The sequence below is a fragment of the Chaetodon auriga genome, chromosome 19 (genome assembly GCF_051107435.1).
Source record: "Chaetodon auriga isolate fChaAug3 chromosome 19, fChaAug3.hap1, whole genome shotgun sequence".
Lineage (NCBI taxonomy): Eukaryota > Metazoa > Chordata > Actinopteri > Chaetodontiformes > Chaetodontidae > Chaetodon > Chaetodon auriga.
This window is the reverse complement of record NC_135092.1, coordinates 1,580,630-1,597,150: the sequence shown is the minus strand read 5'-3', so window position 1 is coordinate 1,597,150 and position 16,521 is coordinate 1,580,630. Positions and strand designations below refer to the sequence as shown.

General features: G+C 39.8%; 1 protein-coding gene across 8 annotated transcripts in view; it reads left to right on the top strand.

Annotated features, from left to right (window-relative positions):
• Positions 1-1,330: 1,330 nt before the first annotated feature.
• The window catches only part of dcc (DCC netrin 1 receptor), a 388,720-nt gene continuing 373,529 nt past the window's right edge, over positions 1,331-16,521 (top strand). For all 8 annotated transcript variants that reach the window (XR_013079191.1, XM_076757427.1, XM_076757429.1 and 5 more), the window contains exon 1: positions 1,331-2,043. Coding sequence is in view for 7 of the 8 variants with exons in the window: in XM_076757427.1 (XP_076613542.1) it covers positions 1,923-2,043 (121 nt within the window). In the remaining variant the exon portion in view is untranslated. The remainder of the gene's footprint in view (positions 2,044-16,521) is intronic.

Sequence of the window (16,521 nt, the reverse complement as noted above, 5' to 3'; positions counted from 1 at the left end):
TTATAATTCAATGTCTTCTTGGCCTCTTCTGTCACATCTGTTTCTCTGCTGTTGTGCATTTTGTATAACTGCATAATAAAACATGACTAGTCTACAACCACACAGCCTTTGGCACCCTTCCATTCATTCTCTGCCAGATTGTTTACAGTGCTTCTGCAACCTGTTCTCACTCATAACTTGTCACATATGCTCAGTCAGGGCTGCTTGATTTCTTTTGTAACTGAAGTAATGTATGCAAAGTAACGTAGTTAAGTAACTACATAACTGCGATACTTATTTTAGGCCAAACTATGATCTTTTTCTAAATTGAACAAAGTAGCTTTGCTACCTAAACCTAACCAAAGTGTGACTGTTTCACAATGTTAATCGCCTGTCTATTATTGTTCTCAGCAAGCTTTGTTTAGAAAGTATAACCAGATGTTGCTTACTGGACATATTTATTATTGTTAACTTGACTGTGGAGCCCTGCACAAAATGATGCTAAAGGGGGGCCCAGTGCCTTAAAGGGCGACAGGTTTGGAGTAAGAATGTGTTGGCTTCTGCTGTAGCAGTCCAGCCTTTCACTACAGCCTTTTCACTACCTGCCTGTATTCTCCCCCTTTAACCCCCCTCAACCCCCCTGCCAGCTTCTTGGACTTCTGGACTTCCCTTTCTGTGTGGAGGAATTTAACTTTTTTCTTCTGCCATGGAAAGAAATGATGACAGTTAGAGACGATACAAATAAATCTCATTGACTCAGAATTATGTGGTCTAAGATTTCGGATATTCTGACTTTTCAAAGAAAAACTCAGAGTAGTCAAAGTCAAAACTGTTGACATTTTCAGTCAAATGTACGATATACTGTGTCAAACTTTTTTTTTTGTCACAATTCTAACTGAAACACTATCAAAATAGAAAGAAGTGATAATAATTTTGACCATGTATGTAAGGTAAAAATTGTATAAGTGAGTGAAAATATAGAATTTTAAATATAAGATAATCTGAGGTATGACGTGATGTAATTTACTATAATCTTCTCATTTTTCAGAAAATGGCTTAAATACAAATCATACAGTAAAAATCTAAATCCAATTTTTAAAATACCATCTAATATCTGTATATCCTTATCGGAGACCACACTGATGAACGTTTTTAGGTGTGATGGATAAAGTTCCCGGTGTGACCTGAGAGGGCAGGAAGATTCAGCTAATCTGCTCTTTCTCCTCTGCAGGGCTCCATCTTCTACTAGACCCCGCTCCCCTCAGATCCAGCTCCGGGCTTTACCTCCCGCCTCTTTAGATCAATGACTTCATATTCTGCTTAGGTCTCTCTACCTCCTCGCTCTCTCTCCAGTTCTATAGACCTACAGAGAAAATAGAGAGAGAGAGAGAGAATGAGAGAGAGAGAGAGACAGAGAATGGGAGAGACCCTCTCCCTTCACACTCCGCCTCCTCCTCTTCCGACCCTCTCCATCCGTCCTCCCTGGCAGACGGAGCAGACCTCCTGGAGGATAGCGTGGATTTTAACCCGTATTGCATCTGTATAAATGGGAATCGGCCGCACCGGGCAGGAGTGATGGAAACTCAGCCTTCATAGTTACTGGAACTTATTTCTCATCAAGAAAAGAAGAAAAGTAACCGCGCACGTGCGCGCGTGTGTTTTGGATTTTTATTTTCTCTTTTTCTTTTTGGGATTCGAGCCCGATCGGGGAGGGTTATACGCAAGGAGAGTAGAGGTTGCCTTAGCCCTCTCTCTCCTCTTCATCATCATCATCATCATCATCATCCTGAGTCGCCACCCTGTGGGTGTTTTCTGTTATCTGAATTTTAATTGACATTTGGATTCTGTAGAATATTTTTTTTTCTTCAAATCAAACAGCAGCAGGATCTGTGGGCACTTGCTCCTGTGATTCCTCGGGCTCATTGGGACTGGAGCAGGGCAGCATGGAGCTGGCTTTGGTTGGATGTATTGGTGATGTTTGGGAGGTGCTGGTGCTGAGGAGGACAGGAGGACTCTACCTGCTGCTGCTCTGCTGGCTGCTGGCTGCTCACCCCGCAGCGCACGGTGAGTGGACAAAAAAAGATTTTTCGTGGTTTGTGGTTTCTGCCTCCATCCCGCAGTGTGTGCGTGTGTGTGTGTGTGTGTGTGGGGGGGGGGGGGGGGGGGGTCTATGCGCGCGCGTGTGGTTGCTGGTTGGTCTGGCTGCCGCATACCAAACGAGAATTGACACATTTGTTGCGTCTCCTTGTTGACTGCTGTTTAAATCCTGACTGTCTGACCGGGTAGCTCTGTTTATTACAAGGCTTCACTTTGTGTGATCAGGCACTAGGCTGCAGGCTTTGACTGGCTTCTGCTGGGTCTGACTTCAATTAATTTCACTGGGCTTCAGTAGGTTTCAGTCCCTCTTATCTGCTGCTTTGAACAGGTTTTACTGAATTTTACTAGAATTTTGTTCACATTATTTTAGCTTGTCTGGTCATGTTGGTTTTACTCGGTATAAATGGATTGTGCTGGGCTTCAGCAGTCTGATCATGTGCTAAGCAGCTGGTTTGAGCAGGTCTGAGTAAATCTGACTGTTTTCTACTACTGTTTCACCTTCACTTGTGCCCAAGTGGTTAATTTTATTAGCACTATTAAGGTTTAGGCTGTTAAGTCTGAGTGTGTTTGTTGCCACATTTTGCTTGCCTTCACTGGATTTGATCAGTTTGTTTTTCATGAGGGCTGTGCCAGATTTTGTCAAAATTCTAATTTGTAATTTCTTTTTTGAGCAGATATCAGTGAATATTGCTATTTACCCTTCTGCCAGAATGAAAGGATGTCCAGGGGCAGATCAGGTTTAGCCTGGTAGGTTTGAATGTTTTTGTTTATTTGCTTGTTTGTTTTTACCAGATTTTGACTGGAATTAAATGGATTTTAGTGGGTATCAGCTGGTTTCAGTGGGTCTAATCATCTTTAGCTAACTGAGGTTCCTCCCATATTGATGGAGTTTCTTGGATCTGACTGACCTTGCTTGACTTTTAGGTCTTTGTTGTATTTGTTGGAGTTTTATTATATTATATTTATTTTTTTCTGCTGTTTTACCTTCAGCTTCACTTAAAATGAGGGGTTTGCATGGCCTGATCCGGTTTGGGCTGCTAGTTTTGCATGGAGTACTTTATTAATGTCAAAGGGAAATTGCAGTGTCACCTTCCAGCCAAAGCACATAAAACACAAAGCAAAGCATACTAAGAACAAAATACAGAAAAAAAGCAAAATCATTTAAAATGACAACTATAAAAGTCTTACCTCTTTAACTGTATATGCATTGAATATACACTATACAATGATGCCCAATAATATACTCTACATTATAAATCCAAATAAGTGGGTAATGGTGTATGTTCTACATGATGGTGCAGGATTGGACTTCAATATCATACAATTAACTTTTACATTTAATTTGACAGGGTTTTAGTAGATTTAATGAGTTAACTGGTTTTATTGGGGTTGTGCTTGAATTTTGTCAATGGGTTTGACTGTGATGCAGGAAATCTTTGGTCTGTCTGCGGTTTGTTTATGTTAGAACACACAGTATTTAGAAATAAGTGGCACCAAATATCCAAGAATATGTTATTTGTCAATTTGAATCCCTCCATCTGTATTCATTTTACATTGCTGTATGAAGCCTTATCATTTTATCATTGGAAAAAATAAAAATAAAAAAATAATATATATATATATATATATATATATATATATATATATATATATTCAGTATATGATGAATAGATATCACATCTGTCAGATATTTTATTAATATGATACCACTGAGGAATCATCAGAGTGATTTTTAAATGAATCATTGATTCAGTCCACTTTAAATTTCCCAACGTAATTTAAGAATTTAATGTTTGTTGTTTTGCTTTAGGATTTTTGTTACTGAACAGATTTCATAGAAGACTCAGCTGATTCTTTTTTTCTTTCTATGAGTGTCCTGTTGTCAATAAATTGTGTCCAAACACTTTAATTAAGCTAATTGGTAGTAGGAGAGTACACACGCACACAGAGACACAGACAGACACAGACACACAGACACACAGACACACACACACACACACAGACACACAGACACACACACACACACACACACACACACACACACACACACACACTCACTCTACCTGCTGGATCAGCTGAGCAGTTCTCAGAAGCTCAGCTCTAAAATCCTCTGCTGAATATTTTACTCAGACCGAGCATTTATCTGTGTGGATACAACAGTACACACACACACACACACACACACACACACACACAAACACACACACACACACACACGCACACACACACACTTCTCCTGCTTCATTCATGAAACCTTTATACACACTGATTCAGAAAATTTTCTGAACAGCATTCAGAGTAGTTTTTACAGCAAGTCAAGTTGGAGAGCCAACAGTCTGAGTTCCTCTACTTTGACTCTTTTTCAAGTAAAGCATACTTTCAAAATCTAGGAAGCTAAATTGTGAAAGTATCCAACCAAAAAATCCCATCTCCTTCCCTCAGCTGTCCCTCCAAAGCCAACTTTTTCAAAACACATGAACGTGCACTGCCTTACTACCCACAAGAGAGTGATGGAAAGAGAAGTAGTGATGAGAAGCCCGGTTTGTGTGACTAACTTGCTATTGCTTTAGCAGAGGATCTGCCTAGCCTTGTAGAAAACTCCAGTCATGAGCAAAGAGTGCACGAGTTCATGTAGGTAGGCAGAGTGGTAAGCATGAACTGCAGGAGCTAACATGCTATCATTAACCGATAATTGTCCTCACATTGGAGGTCTTCACAGGTCCTCTAACCAGGACCTGACCCTGGACTCAAGTCAGTCTAATCAGGTCTCGCATGGATCCTGTTGTTTTGCTGCAGTCTCAGGTGTGCATGCTGATTATTAGCAATTAGTGGCTAATATTAACCTATTGCAGATATATCCATATTTATCCATATTGGCAACTGTATTTCCATAAACTGTCTATATTGTGCATATACATAAACCCAGTATTTCTCAAGTGAAATAGTATTTTTTTCAAGTACAATAGTATTCTCAAGTACAATACAATACATGTTATGTCAGTAGTTAGTTTTTCTCATAAGACTACTAGCAAAAGTACTTCTCTACATCATCATTACAGGGAATAAAAAAAAGTGTTTTAACTGGGATAGTGTTAACTGATTAAATTAGTGAGGAAATTATTAAAGTCCAGTTTGCACAGGGTAGTTTATTGTTAGTGAAAGAGATTTTTCCAAATTCATGTTCATAAAAAACAATTTATTTCTGGAATTAGTTTCTATGATTACATCAAATCTTAGGACATGTATTGCTGTCGGTGGCTGCTTGTTAATTAGATGAACATCATGCTGCTGCAGTTGTTTGTGTTTTCGCTCTATTTTGGTTTGTTTAGAAACTGATGTGTTTTGGGTTGACTGCTGACAGAACATCATGATTTTGCAAGTTAAAACTAAATCATATTGAACTCATGCATGAGGTAGAGGCAGGATCACTTCACAACAGGAATTGACTAATACTGAAATTAATGAGAAATGAAAGGACGTCAAGAAGAAAGAGTCTTTACTGAGAGAGACAAAGTCTGATTGTGAGAAAATCTTTAAAATTCTCTGTAGTTCCTTATCCTGCCATCAGGATATTTCAGCCTCTGACCAAATTAAGAGTGTTGGATGGAGCGTTTGTGGAAGTGTAACAGAGGTGAATACATCATCTTAGTTTTTTGTTTCAGCATGTTATTAGATTATTATCAATGAGCTTTAACCTCCTTGATTTACATTAAACTTCACACAAGATTGGTGAACCTGATGGAGGTCTTCCGTAGGATCACCTTCATATTTAAAACTGTCACCCTCTGTAGAATCCAGCAGCTTCCCTGTTCAAATAGCAATCTTAGCATTGGGGATAATCCTATTCACTAGAAATTTCATGTTGATCTGAGCAATAGTAGATGGGATGCCTCACTCTGGACTAAAACTATCATTCGAATTATTCATGGATGTGGATTTTGGTGTATAAGCATGCAAACCTAATTAGCACTAAACGCAAATTACAGTTTAGGCTGATGAGAATGTTATTCATTTTGCAGGTAAGTACTGAACAAATATAAATTTGGACAATCTTGAAAGGGATCACTGAAATTATTACAATTTTGTGCTGAAGTCGACATGAATGTGTGTATGAAATTTAACGACAATCTATCCAATAGCTTTTAAAAATTTTTGCAGAAAACCAAAAGAGTCAGCCTCATTGTGGGGCTAGAGGAAAAATCCGAAGGGATTCACCTGCTGGGAACCATGAAAGTCTGTACAAAACTTTGTGCCATTTATTAGATGTTAAGATATTTTGATAAGAGATAAGTGAGAGGTAAGTGAAAACTCTCACCTGCTATTGACACTGGGGGAAAATTCAAGAGATTCATTGTCTTAGGACCATGAATGCCTGTACAAAATTTCAGGCTAATCCATCAAATAGTTGAGATATTTCAGTTTGGACCTAAGTGGTTGACTGACTGGCCATCAGACTGACATTTCTGGTCATATGGCTAAGAACAACCTTTAAAGTAATGTAACACAATGTTATCCTCGGGTTGCTGCTTATACTTACGACATATTATTGTTATTGTTGTTGATGGCAGGTTGTCTGGGGCTTCCAGTGCACAGAGGTAGCACTCTGTGCACTCTCAGTACTTTTCAAGAACCAGCAGCTCTAATAAAAACTGTGCTTATGATGGTCTTTCATGATCCTCTTGCTTTTTATTTGTTGTTTCTGTCCCTGAGAGCTTCTGTCTTTGTTACACATCATCCCATGCAGCCTCTGTCTGTCTGTCTGTCTGTCTGTCTGTCTGTCTCTCTGGATGAATGTGTGTGTGCATAGAGGGTGTGGCCACTTGGACAATACTGTAGGAATCAGTGCTGTGTTAGTATTAAGACTAAGAAGATTTATCTTTGAAGCTTTGTTGTTATCCAGAGGAGGATTTTTCACTGTCTACAGTATAGAAAAACATTTTCCTGCCTGCACACTTTGATATGTGTATCCATTCTGCTCAATTCTTGTCTACTGCCTACAGTCTTAGTTGGAATTTTACGGGAACATTTATGATGTGAAGATAAAGCTGATAACCTCAGCTTTGATTGAACATAGTACAATGGGGTGGCACAGCAGTGATGACCATGTGGCACTCCCTGATGCCCAGTATCGGGATTCAGAAGCCGTCCGAATATTCCTGAGATTTGTGGTCCAGAATAATATAATGCAGAACTGTGACAATATACATAATAGTAAATGATGCCTAACCAATGCTTTACAGGTAGCTGTCTGTTGTGCAAATAGGAGGCACAACAATGATGATGCACTGGGTCATAAAGGGTCAAGCTTTATATACTGTTATGTACATGTGTAAAAAAATGATGTACCTGTGCATGAAGTTATGTATGTGCATGACGACCATGTGGTGATTGTACATAGTACAAGTAGGAGGCATGGTGGTGATGCAGAGATATTCACTGGAAGGGCAGAGGTGTAGTCCAGGTGTCAGGTTTGTGTGTATGTATGGAAATGTTCCTGTGTGTGTGTGTGTGTGTGTGTGTGTGTGTGTGTGTGTGCGTGCGTGCAAGGGGGGGTATTCAGCATATGATGTTGGGAGGGGATAGGGCAGTATGTGGAGTAGGGGTTAGGTGTGGAGGTGGGTGCTTACGTGGTGGAGGGCAGCAAGGTGTTTAGAAGCTGTTTCAGAAAATTGCAGAACGTTGCTGAGCTGGACTTCTACCTTCTGACTGCTTTGATTTCTCCTTTAAAAGGAGGCTCAAGACTCACCTTTTTAGTTTGGCTTTTAATTGATTTCTTTTACTCTTTCAATTCAGACCTGTTTTATCCTATCCTATTGTCTTTAGCCTTTAGGTCCTTTTATTCGATTTTATTTTAGGTCTTAGGTCTCTTATTCTATTGTCTTTTAGGTTTCAGGTCTTTTTATTCCATTGTGTTTTATGTTTTAGCTCCAGTGTCTCCTCATGGGGGGCCTCCACGCTGGGAGGTGTGTCTGGCCTGCCCGCTGGGGTGTTGTCCTGGGGACTCCTCGGGCCCGGAGGACTGGGGGGCTCTGCCCTGTGTGTGGAGTCCACCCCGGTCTATCTGGGTCAGGGGTCTCTGTCTTGGCGGCGCTCCCTGTGGGCTGTGACCCCTCCCAGTGTGGATGAGCTCCCCATGGGTGATTTTTTCCTCTCTTGATTCCTCAGTGCCCTGCCATGTTATTATACCAACAGCTACGTTGGGGTGGGTGTGTGTATATGTGTGTGTGTGGTTGTGTACTATTTTGCACTATCATGGGTGGGTGTGTGTATGTGTGTGTGTCTGTGTGGTTGTGTTCTTTTTTGGACTATCATGTTTTTATCCTTTGTCAAGCACCTTGTGTTGCATTGTTATGTATGAAAGGTGCTCTACAAATAAAGTTTGAATGATTGATTGACAGTCATTTTTGTTTTTTGAAGCCCCAAGATTTCTCCACGGTCTCATTGTATCTGCTGTTCCCATACTGGTTTGGCTTGAATTGTCTTGAATTCCCTTCCTGAGTGTCCTGTCAAATTTCATCTAGTCAAATCTTGTTTCATTTTGTCAAATACTATCTTATCTCCTCATATTTTGTCTACCCTTGTCTTATCTAAATCTCAGCATCTCGTTTATTCATTTTATTTCATTTCATCTGTTCTCATTTTGTTTTTTCTTTTCTAATTTCTGATATTGCTACTTGATCTATGTAAACTCATCTCTCTTGTTTAATTTCATTTTGCCCAGTTCATTAATCTTATGTATTTCTATTATTCTATATTATCACTTTTTTATCTTTCATCTTGTTGGATCCTGTTTTATTATATCTTACTTGGACCATCTCAACATATTTTGTCTCATCCCATGTTTTTGTCTCTTATTTTCTATATTTATGTCAACATATATACTGTATACAGACATCCATCCATACATCCATACACACTATTTTAACATCTTCTATCATCTCAGCTCATATTATCACATTTTCCCTGATTCATTCATTTTATCCATGTTAATATAGCTCATTTTGTTTTTTTGTTTTTCTCTCTTGCCTTTTCAAGTCAATGTCATCTCCTCTTGCCCTGTTAGATTCCATCTCTGCTTCATCTTATCTGATTCTATAGTGTTGTATATCTCATCTTTGCTTGTCTCAATTTATCACATCTGAGCTCACTTTTTTTGACCATGCCTCTCCTCATTTTGTTTTTTCTTGTTCTATCTCATGCCTTCTTGACTTATCTAATGCATTTAATCTCTGTCCCATCTCATATTATCTCAGTAACAAGTTAAAAATATCTTATTAAGATAATTGAGCACTAAAAAGCTTGAAACAAGTAAAATGCTCCAAAATTAAAACTGCCTGGTATATGTCATCAGACAAGAAACAAAAACTTGATTTAAAGGTCCATATTATCACATTTTCTGGGATTTGGGGTGCTGTTTTGTGTCTCTGGTGCTACCACATGCATACAAAGTGTGATGTCCATGCTTTTTTGAGTGAGATACAGATTTCTGAAAGCACCCCTGCAGCTTCCAAACGAGCCGATCGAATTCGGCAAGGACAATTACGTAACAACCCTGTACATTTGCATATTCCCACCCACTAGCCACCACCCCTTCCTCCTCTTCCCGGTGTCTCTCCACCCACCAGATACAGTGCTACCTTTTCAGAGATCCGCCATTTTGCTATGCAGTGTTCTGTTGTTGGCTGTAAAGATGAGCACAAATCACTCCATTGACTCCCAGCTGGAGGACAGAAGAGCAACGTGGATTGAATGCATTTTTGAAGGCAACATCCCAGCTACAGTTGGCAAAAACCTGTCGGTGTGTGCTGACCACTTGAAGGCAGATTGTTTCTCCGACCTCGGTCAGTACGAGGCAGGATTACCCGGGAGACTTTTTCTAAAGGAGGGCTCACTTCCAGCTTTGTGTGGAATACCTGCAGACGAGGGACATGTAAGTATATAAATAATTAGCTGTGTGTTTCTTATGTAGATTAGCACAATTAACGCTAACTGCTAGCTTCTAGTTAGCAATGAGCATGGTCCCCATATGCAAACCCAGCAACCCAGTCAGTCAAGTGATACATACACAGACGCTCCGCAAGGTCTAAGCTTTGGGGATTTGAGAAAATGATGCATTTGGAAATATTTTCTAAACTGGAGTATGTTAGAAAAGCCCAGGGCAAAATGAATGTATGGTTAAAACTGCTACATCACAGCACTATTTACACTCCAAGCCAACCACAGTTTATTTATGACTGATCCTTTTTAACACTGTATGTAGCTGTTGGCATAGCTATACATGTAAGATAAGGTTGATGTCACTTCTCTTTTTTTATATAGGCCAGTGCATCATTACAGTTACCTGCTGTTGATGTGTAGCAGTGAGCTTTTGCAGCCTTTAGTGCATGAATTTGTACTGTAACGGTTCTGTCATGTTTTACTCCTAAGTATGCCCTGTTATCATAACAATATACATTTGTTACAGCTCTGATAGAGGACAAGCCACCACATCATCAGGGGATCCTGAAGCCTCTGTATGAAGCCTCCTTATCTTCTACCATAGTCAGCCCTGTAAATGTTGCATGCATTCTGCAGCAAGAACACATTTAAGTGAACAGGTCCTAAACCTGGAACCTCTATTGACAGTCAGTCAAGAGATTTGAGGGGCAGCACCCAAGTACACCATAGAAACACCAGTGATGATCCAGAAGGAAGTAACCCCCAGAGACAGTATATCACATGAAGAGCACTCCCCCCACTCTAGAAACCCCCTCCTCTTTATGTGAACAACCAGGACCTTCGGGCTCTCTGCTTTTATATGATACCAGGCTTGTGTGGTTTGCGTGACGTGGTGAAATCAGCAGATGCACTGAAGTGGACATACACTATTTTCATGTTTTTATTACATGCCCATATAATTTCTTGGGGTATGAATTATGTTTTGTTTGAGTGGCAATGCTTGGTAGAGGCTTTTAGCTGAGTTTCTTCCCGTCATTCTGGTATGCTACAAGTTAGGATTGGTGTTTCCTAGCGTGAGCTATGACCATCGGAATTGTGGGCATCTCACGCTGCCCCCTGTACAGGCGGCGCTCGTATTGAAGAGAGAAAAAATAACGAGACATTTTTTGACTAACCATTCAGAAGCATCCTGCTGAATTCTCTGAGTCTGAGGTTCAGTAGTGGCCTTCCCTCCCTTCAGGATCTGATTCAGGTTCAAACATGTATGGTTGAACTACCGCGGCACTCGGTCTGTTCGTTGCCTCCATGTTACTTTCACATGGGTAGTGCTACGTGAGTCTAAGCTCTCCCCGTTACCACGGTAACATGGGTGGGGCAGCAGCAGCTCATTTGCATTTAAAGACACCAGAAACAGCACATTCTGAAAGGGACTGAAACAGAGGGAAATAGAGGGAGGTGAGAATCTTTTCCTAAAAGCTATTTCCAACAAACAGCTTCAAAAACATGTTTTATGGAAATCATAGACCTATGTAACTTATTGAAAAAGCTCTATGTCACCTTTAAGATATTTTTTCTGACTTAGATTGAAGCTTATGTATCAGCCTCATGCTTGTCCTGCAGAGTCCTTCATGCCTGTGTGTGTTGATCCATCTCTGTTTTAAATGATGATCAATAGGCCCAGAACAGCATTGACTTGATTCCTTGATTCTAAGTGACATGTTCACTAACAAAGACCACTCCACAGATATGCAAATTTACAATCATTTAATGTGTCAGGGATGATGAAAGGAGGGATGGAAGGATGAGGGATGAAGGGATGAGGGTCGAGGGGTTGAGGGATGAAGGGATGAGGGTCAGAGGTGAGGGATGAAGGAAGGAGGGGTGAGGTAAAAGATGATGAAAGGGAGAGAGGAAGGGAGGAGGGAGAGAGGTGTCTTTTGGGGACGGTGTTTTTTGGACGGCGGGGACGAGATCTTCCCCTGGAGGTTGTGGCGGGCGACGGGCCAACTACGAGGGAATTTTAGGGTATTGAGGGCTGCGATCGTCAGGAGAAGTGGACTTTTGAGTGCATCCTGGTTTGCTGGTGGTGTTGGATTTGCGGAGACGGAGGTGATTCGGAGACTTCAGGAGTTGTCCAAAGGGTTGAGGAATAGTTCCTGGTCCATGAGTTGAGGTAAGGATTCTTTGGCCCGTGTTTTAATGCGTGTCATAGGAGACAGTGCAGAAAATGAGTCGAAGGGGAGATGGATGAGTCAGGAGCACTTAAATAACCTGGTGCGTAATTAGGATGTGTTTGAGGCATGGTCTTGTTCTTGTAAACTACATTTATTAATCAGCTAACGAAGAGCTTGATGTCTCTTCTTCTCATCTTCCTGATGGTTCCAGTGTTGGAAGTGAAGGATGACTGTCTCTCAGGTCTGTCAGATGATGTTCTTAGGAATAAAATAGAGAAGTGAAAAGGGTGTAAACATCTAAAACAGAAATATTTATAATATAAAAATTGTATTTGAAAATATAGACAGTCCTGATGTAAGTAAGGTAAATTAATGTCCCACAGCAGAGCAGAGAGGATAGACAGTCAGAATAGGACAGATGATAGTTTGATGATTGAAAGTGGAGAGTAAGTGATGCATTCAGTGAAAAAAAAAGAATGTTATTTCAACCTGTGCTTGATTAAGAGTCATCAACCTTCAAGGTTTTCAGCTGTCAGCAACAACAAAACTCTGCAGAAAAACAATAAACACTGACGGTAAATTTAATCAAGGATCACATTAAAGCTAAAACCTCAAAGCAATAAAACAGTTTCATTAATAAGAAGAGCTCAATAATAAAGCCAGAGCCAATCCATTAGAGACACAGCAGGCTTTTAACACTAAGGATATGTTAATTTACACCTCCATCCATTTACCCACCTACCTATATATGTATTAACTGTGTATGAGGAGAGAATATCCACATATTTAATCAGTCATCAAGCCATGATTTGACTCCTCGATGTTTCCTAATCATAAAGTTTCAATTAAAACTTGACTTGCCTGACTTTTGGCTTAACATGGAAGTTGTTGGTCTTGACTTGACATGACTTGAAACTTATTAGTCTTGGCTTTGCATTATCTTATTTTGTCTTGCAACTTGTTGGACTTTCTGTCTTTAATTTGGTGGTTGACCTGGACTTGGGTCTTGATCGGGACTCTATTCATTTTATTTTAGACTTGTTGGTCTTGAGTCATACAGAGTCCACTTTGGACCCTTAATACTGTGTGTTGAGCTGCAGCTCTGGACTCTCAGTGTGTTCTCGTGACAGTGTGTGTTGCAGAGGTCTGGGAGGCTGATCGCTCAGCCAAATGAAAAAGACTCTTTGTGTGTAATCACAGCCAGGAGTGGTGGATTAATAAGGTGGACAAGTGAAAACAACACGTTAGCTGCTGCTCAGCTCAGTCTAATTTAGTTTTTCATTCCTGTGGTGGACAGAAAGTCATTTACAAATCTGAGATAATAATTCAAACAGAAGCACATGGGCTTTTCCTGTGTGTTAGCTCAGCAGAGCTTTTTTATCAGTCAGGGGTCAACCCCAAGCAAAAAACAGTGGGAATGAAAAAGGACAAATATTGTACATTTTGAAAATACTCCCATACCATATATTTATCAATAAAACACATTTCCCTTGTTCTCCTTAAACCTGCTCAAGCTCTGCTGTTGCCTATAGGTAGAGATATTACTTATATAGGGTGTTCACTGTCATATTTCAGATTTGATTTATTTCACTGACTGAGTTCAGTTCCGGGTTTTTGAAAGATAATATAGGTGCTGTTCCTATGACAGATGTACTTGTGGTTTCACTTCACTGTAAAATCAGAAAAAAAGTAAACATTTGCCAGAGCCCAGAATGGCATCTTTATTTCAATTTGCATTGGCACAAAACACAACAAAGTATGCAATTGTCTTATCTGACACCTGGAGCCAGTTTTTACAAAAAAAAAAAAAAAAAGCCTCAAAAGATTAACAGATTTTCAAAATCTTTGGTAGTACATACATAATGCATTGTTGTTACAGTGATGTTTGTGTGGGCAATAGTTTTAGCAGGTGTTTCATCTTAACATGTATCCTCCATAGATATAGCGTAACCTCCAATCACAAGTCAATATCCAGCTTAGAGCTGCAATTACTGTTTATATACATAAAATATATATTCTAAGTTGACATAGCTAACTTGTGAGCCTGTTTACACATCCAGCAGACAATATTAGCATTTACTTGTAGTTATGTTTCAGGTTACCTGGTGATTGTAACTCCAAAATTCATTCTCCTTTCAATTTTGTCTCCAACCCCTACAATAATATCCGCCTCCACAGCACCTAACTATTATGCTCTGTTCGCCAGCTTGTTGCTAACTTTGTCTCCCTGTTTTGGTGCTGAGCAAGCTGTAGGCTACAGTATGTTAAGTTTCTTGCTAAAAAAAGCTGTTGGAAAAAACAAAATAACGAGCTAAAAGATGATAAAATGCTTCATAAAGCTGAGGGGAGCAGCAGAGTCAGCAGATAATTCTATGTGGGTTCGTCACTACAAGCAACACTTTTCACATAAGTAGTTGTGTTTTGGTAAATGGACTGTATTTATATAACTCTTTTCTAGTCTCAGGACCACTCATGGCGCTTTTACAACACAAGTATGCATTCACCCTTTCACACAGTCATACATGTAGACTGCCGAAGCCAGGGGTCGAATTTCAGATAACTGAATGACCACTCTATCTCCTGAGCCACAGTCTTTTCCATTGTGAATATAAAAATATTGATTATTGCAACTATAAAAAGACACTCAACATGATTTCCTCTTTCAGGACCAATATGTAAGTTGGTTCCTCTCTTTAAAATATTACAACTCACCAGTGACTTTCCACATGTAGACTGATCCAGAATCTGATCCTGCATGGTCAATGCTGCAATCCAAAATGAAACAATGCCAACAACTTGAAAGAGGCTGTGACTCGAGCAGCTGTAATTGAAAATGAAAAATTCACTACTCAGCAGCAATAAATTTTTGTTTTTAAATGAGAAACTGAGAATTTTTTTTTTCTTTTTTTCCCAAACTGGTTTTGTAATTTTTTTTCTGTGAAACCCTTGGAGTGTATCTTAATTAAGTCTCTGGATGTATTTCTGTCTCTGCATTATTAAGATGGTTGGATGACGAAAAAGAAAAACAGGCCTGTGAGCAATTTACAGAAAGATAATTTGCTCTGAACATTAGCGTTTCATTTATGTCTTGTGCTCTCAGCTGTCTATATTTAACATCAGCTGCAATGCTCCGACATTTATACATTATTCATTCTGGCAACCTGCATTACCTGCCTGAGGTGCACTACAACTCCCTCACCTTTAAATCTGCCTCACTAATACTCCTACAGGCTTTCACATTAATTGTTTTTTACTTATTCTACTCTTGCCTGCTTTTCATTTTGTGCTTTGCTGCTTTTTGTTGTGGGTGTTGTTTTTTTGTCTGCAGAGAAATTTGAAGCTGATTAAAAAGTGGAGAACAAATAAAAACGTTTTTATGCACAGGCATGCAGTTTTCTGGCCTCCAGATGAAAACACACATACACACGCCCATACACACACCCATACACACACACTGAACGTCTCTAAGCAGCAGCTTGGATCCATAGACTGAGCTACTCAATCTGTAAAGACATCTTTTTCTTTTTTGGCCTTAGTATGTTCAGTGTATCCAGTGGATCAATCTGAGAACAAAGGCCAGAGATGTTGGTTGTGCTGAACAGTTTTTTTTTTTCTTATTGAAAAAAGGAGACACAATGCTGATTTCTTGCTGTTAAAGCATTTGAATGTGGATGGAAATCTTTATGAAAATGTCCTTAAAGTCCGGTGAGGGGCCTTTTGTACTTTTTTACGAAATTGTACAGACTGAATGATTAATGATTGAGTCGAAAAACAATTCAACATATTAACTGGTGGCAGTCGCGTGATCGGTTGGACGGGATGGCGGCATAATCTCTCTCTCCTCAACTTCGACTTATAAAAGCCATTTTTATATGCCGTTACAGACATTTGTTTTAAGCGTATACGAATTTACATCCTGCTTTATCTAATATGATGGCTGAATCAAGCAAGAAACAGCAGCATCTTCCTCAAAAAAGAATAGTAGCACTACATGTGCTGATGTTGAGACTATCGCGGACCTTGTGCTAGAAAAGCAACGTTGTTTTCTTGAAGCTCGTTTTGACCAATTGGAACAAATTGGGAAAGAAACTGATGGGAAATTGTGTGCGGACTTAATGACTGTAAGAGGAAGTATTGGAAATGTGAAGGCAGAAATGGGGAAAATTAACGCTGAGGTGAGGCACAATTCTACTCGGCTAAGCGGCCATGAGTCCATGCTAGAGCAGATGCAACTCAAGCTAGTGGACATGGAGGATTGCAACAGGAGATGCAACCTCCGCATTATCAGCCTGGCTGAAGGAGTGGAAGGATCAAATGTTGTACAATTCCTAAC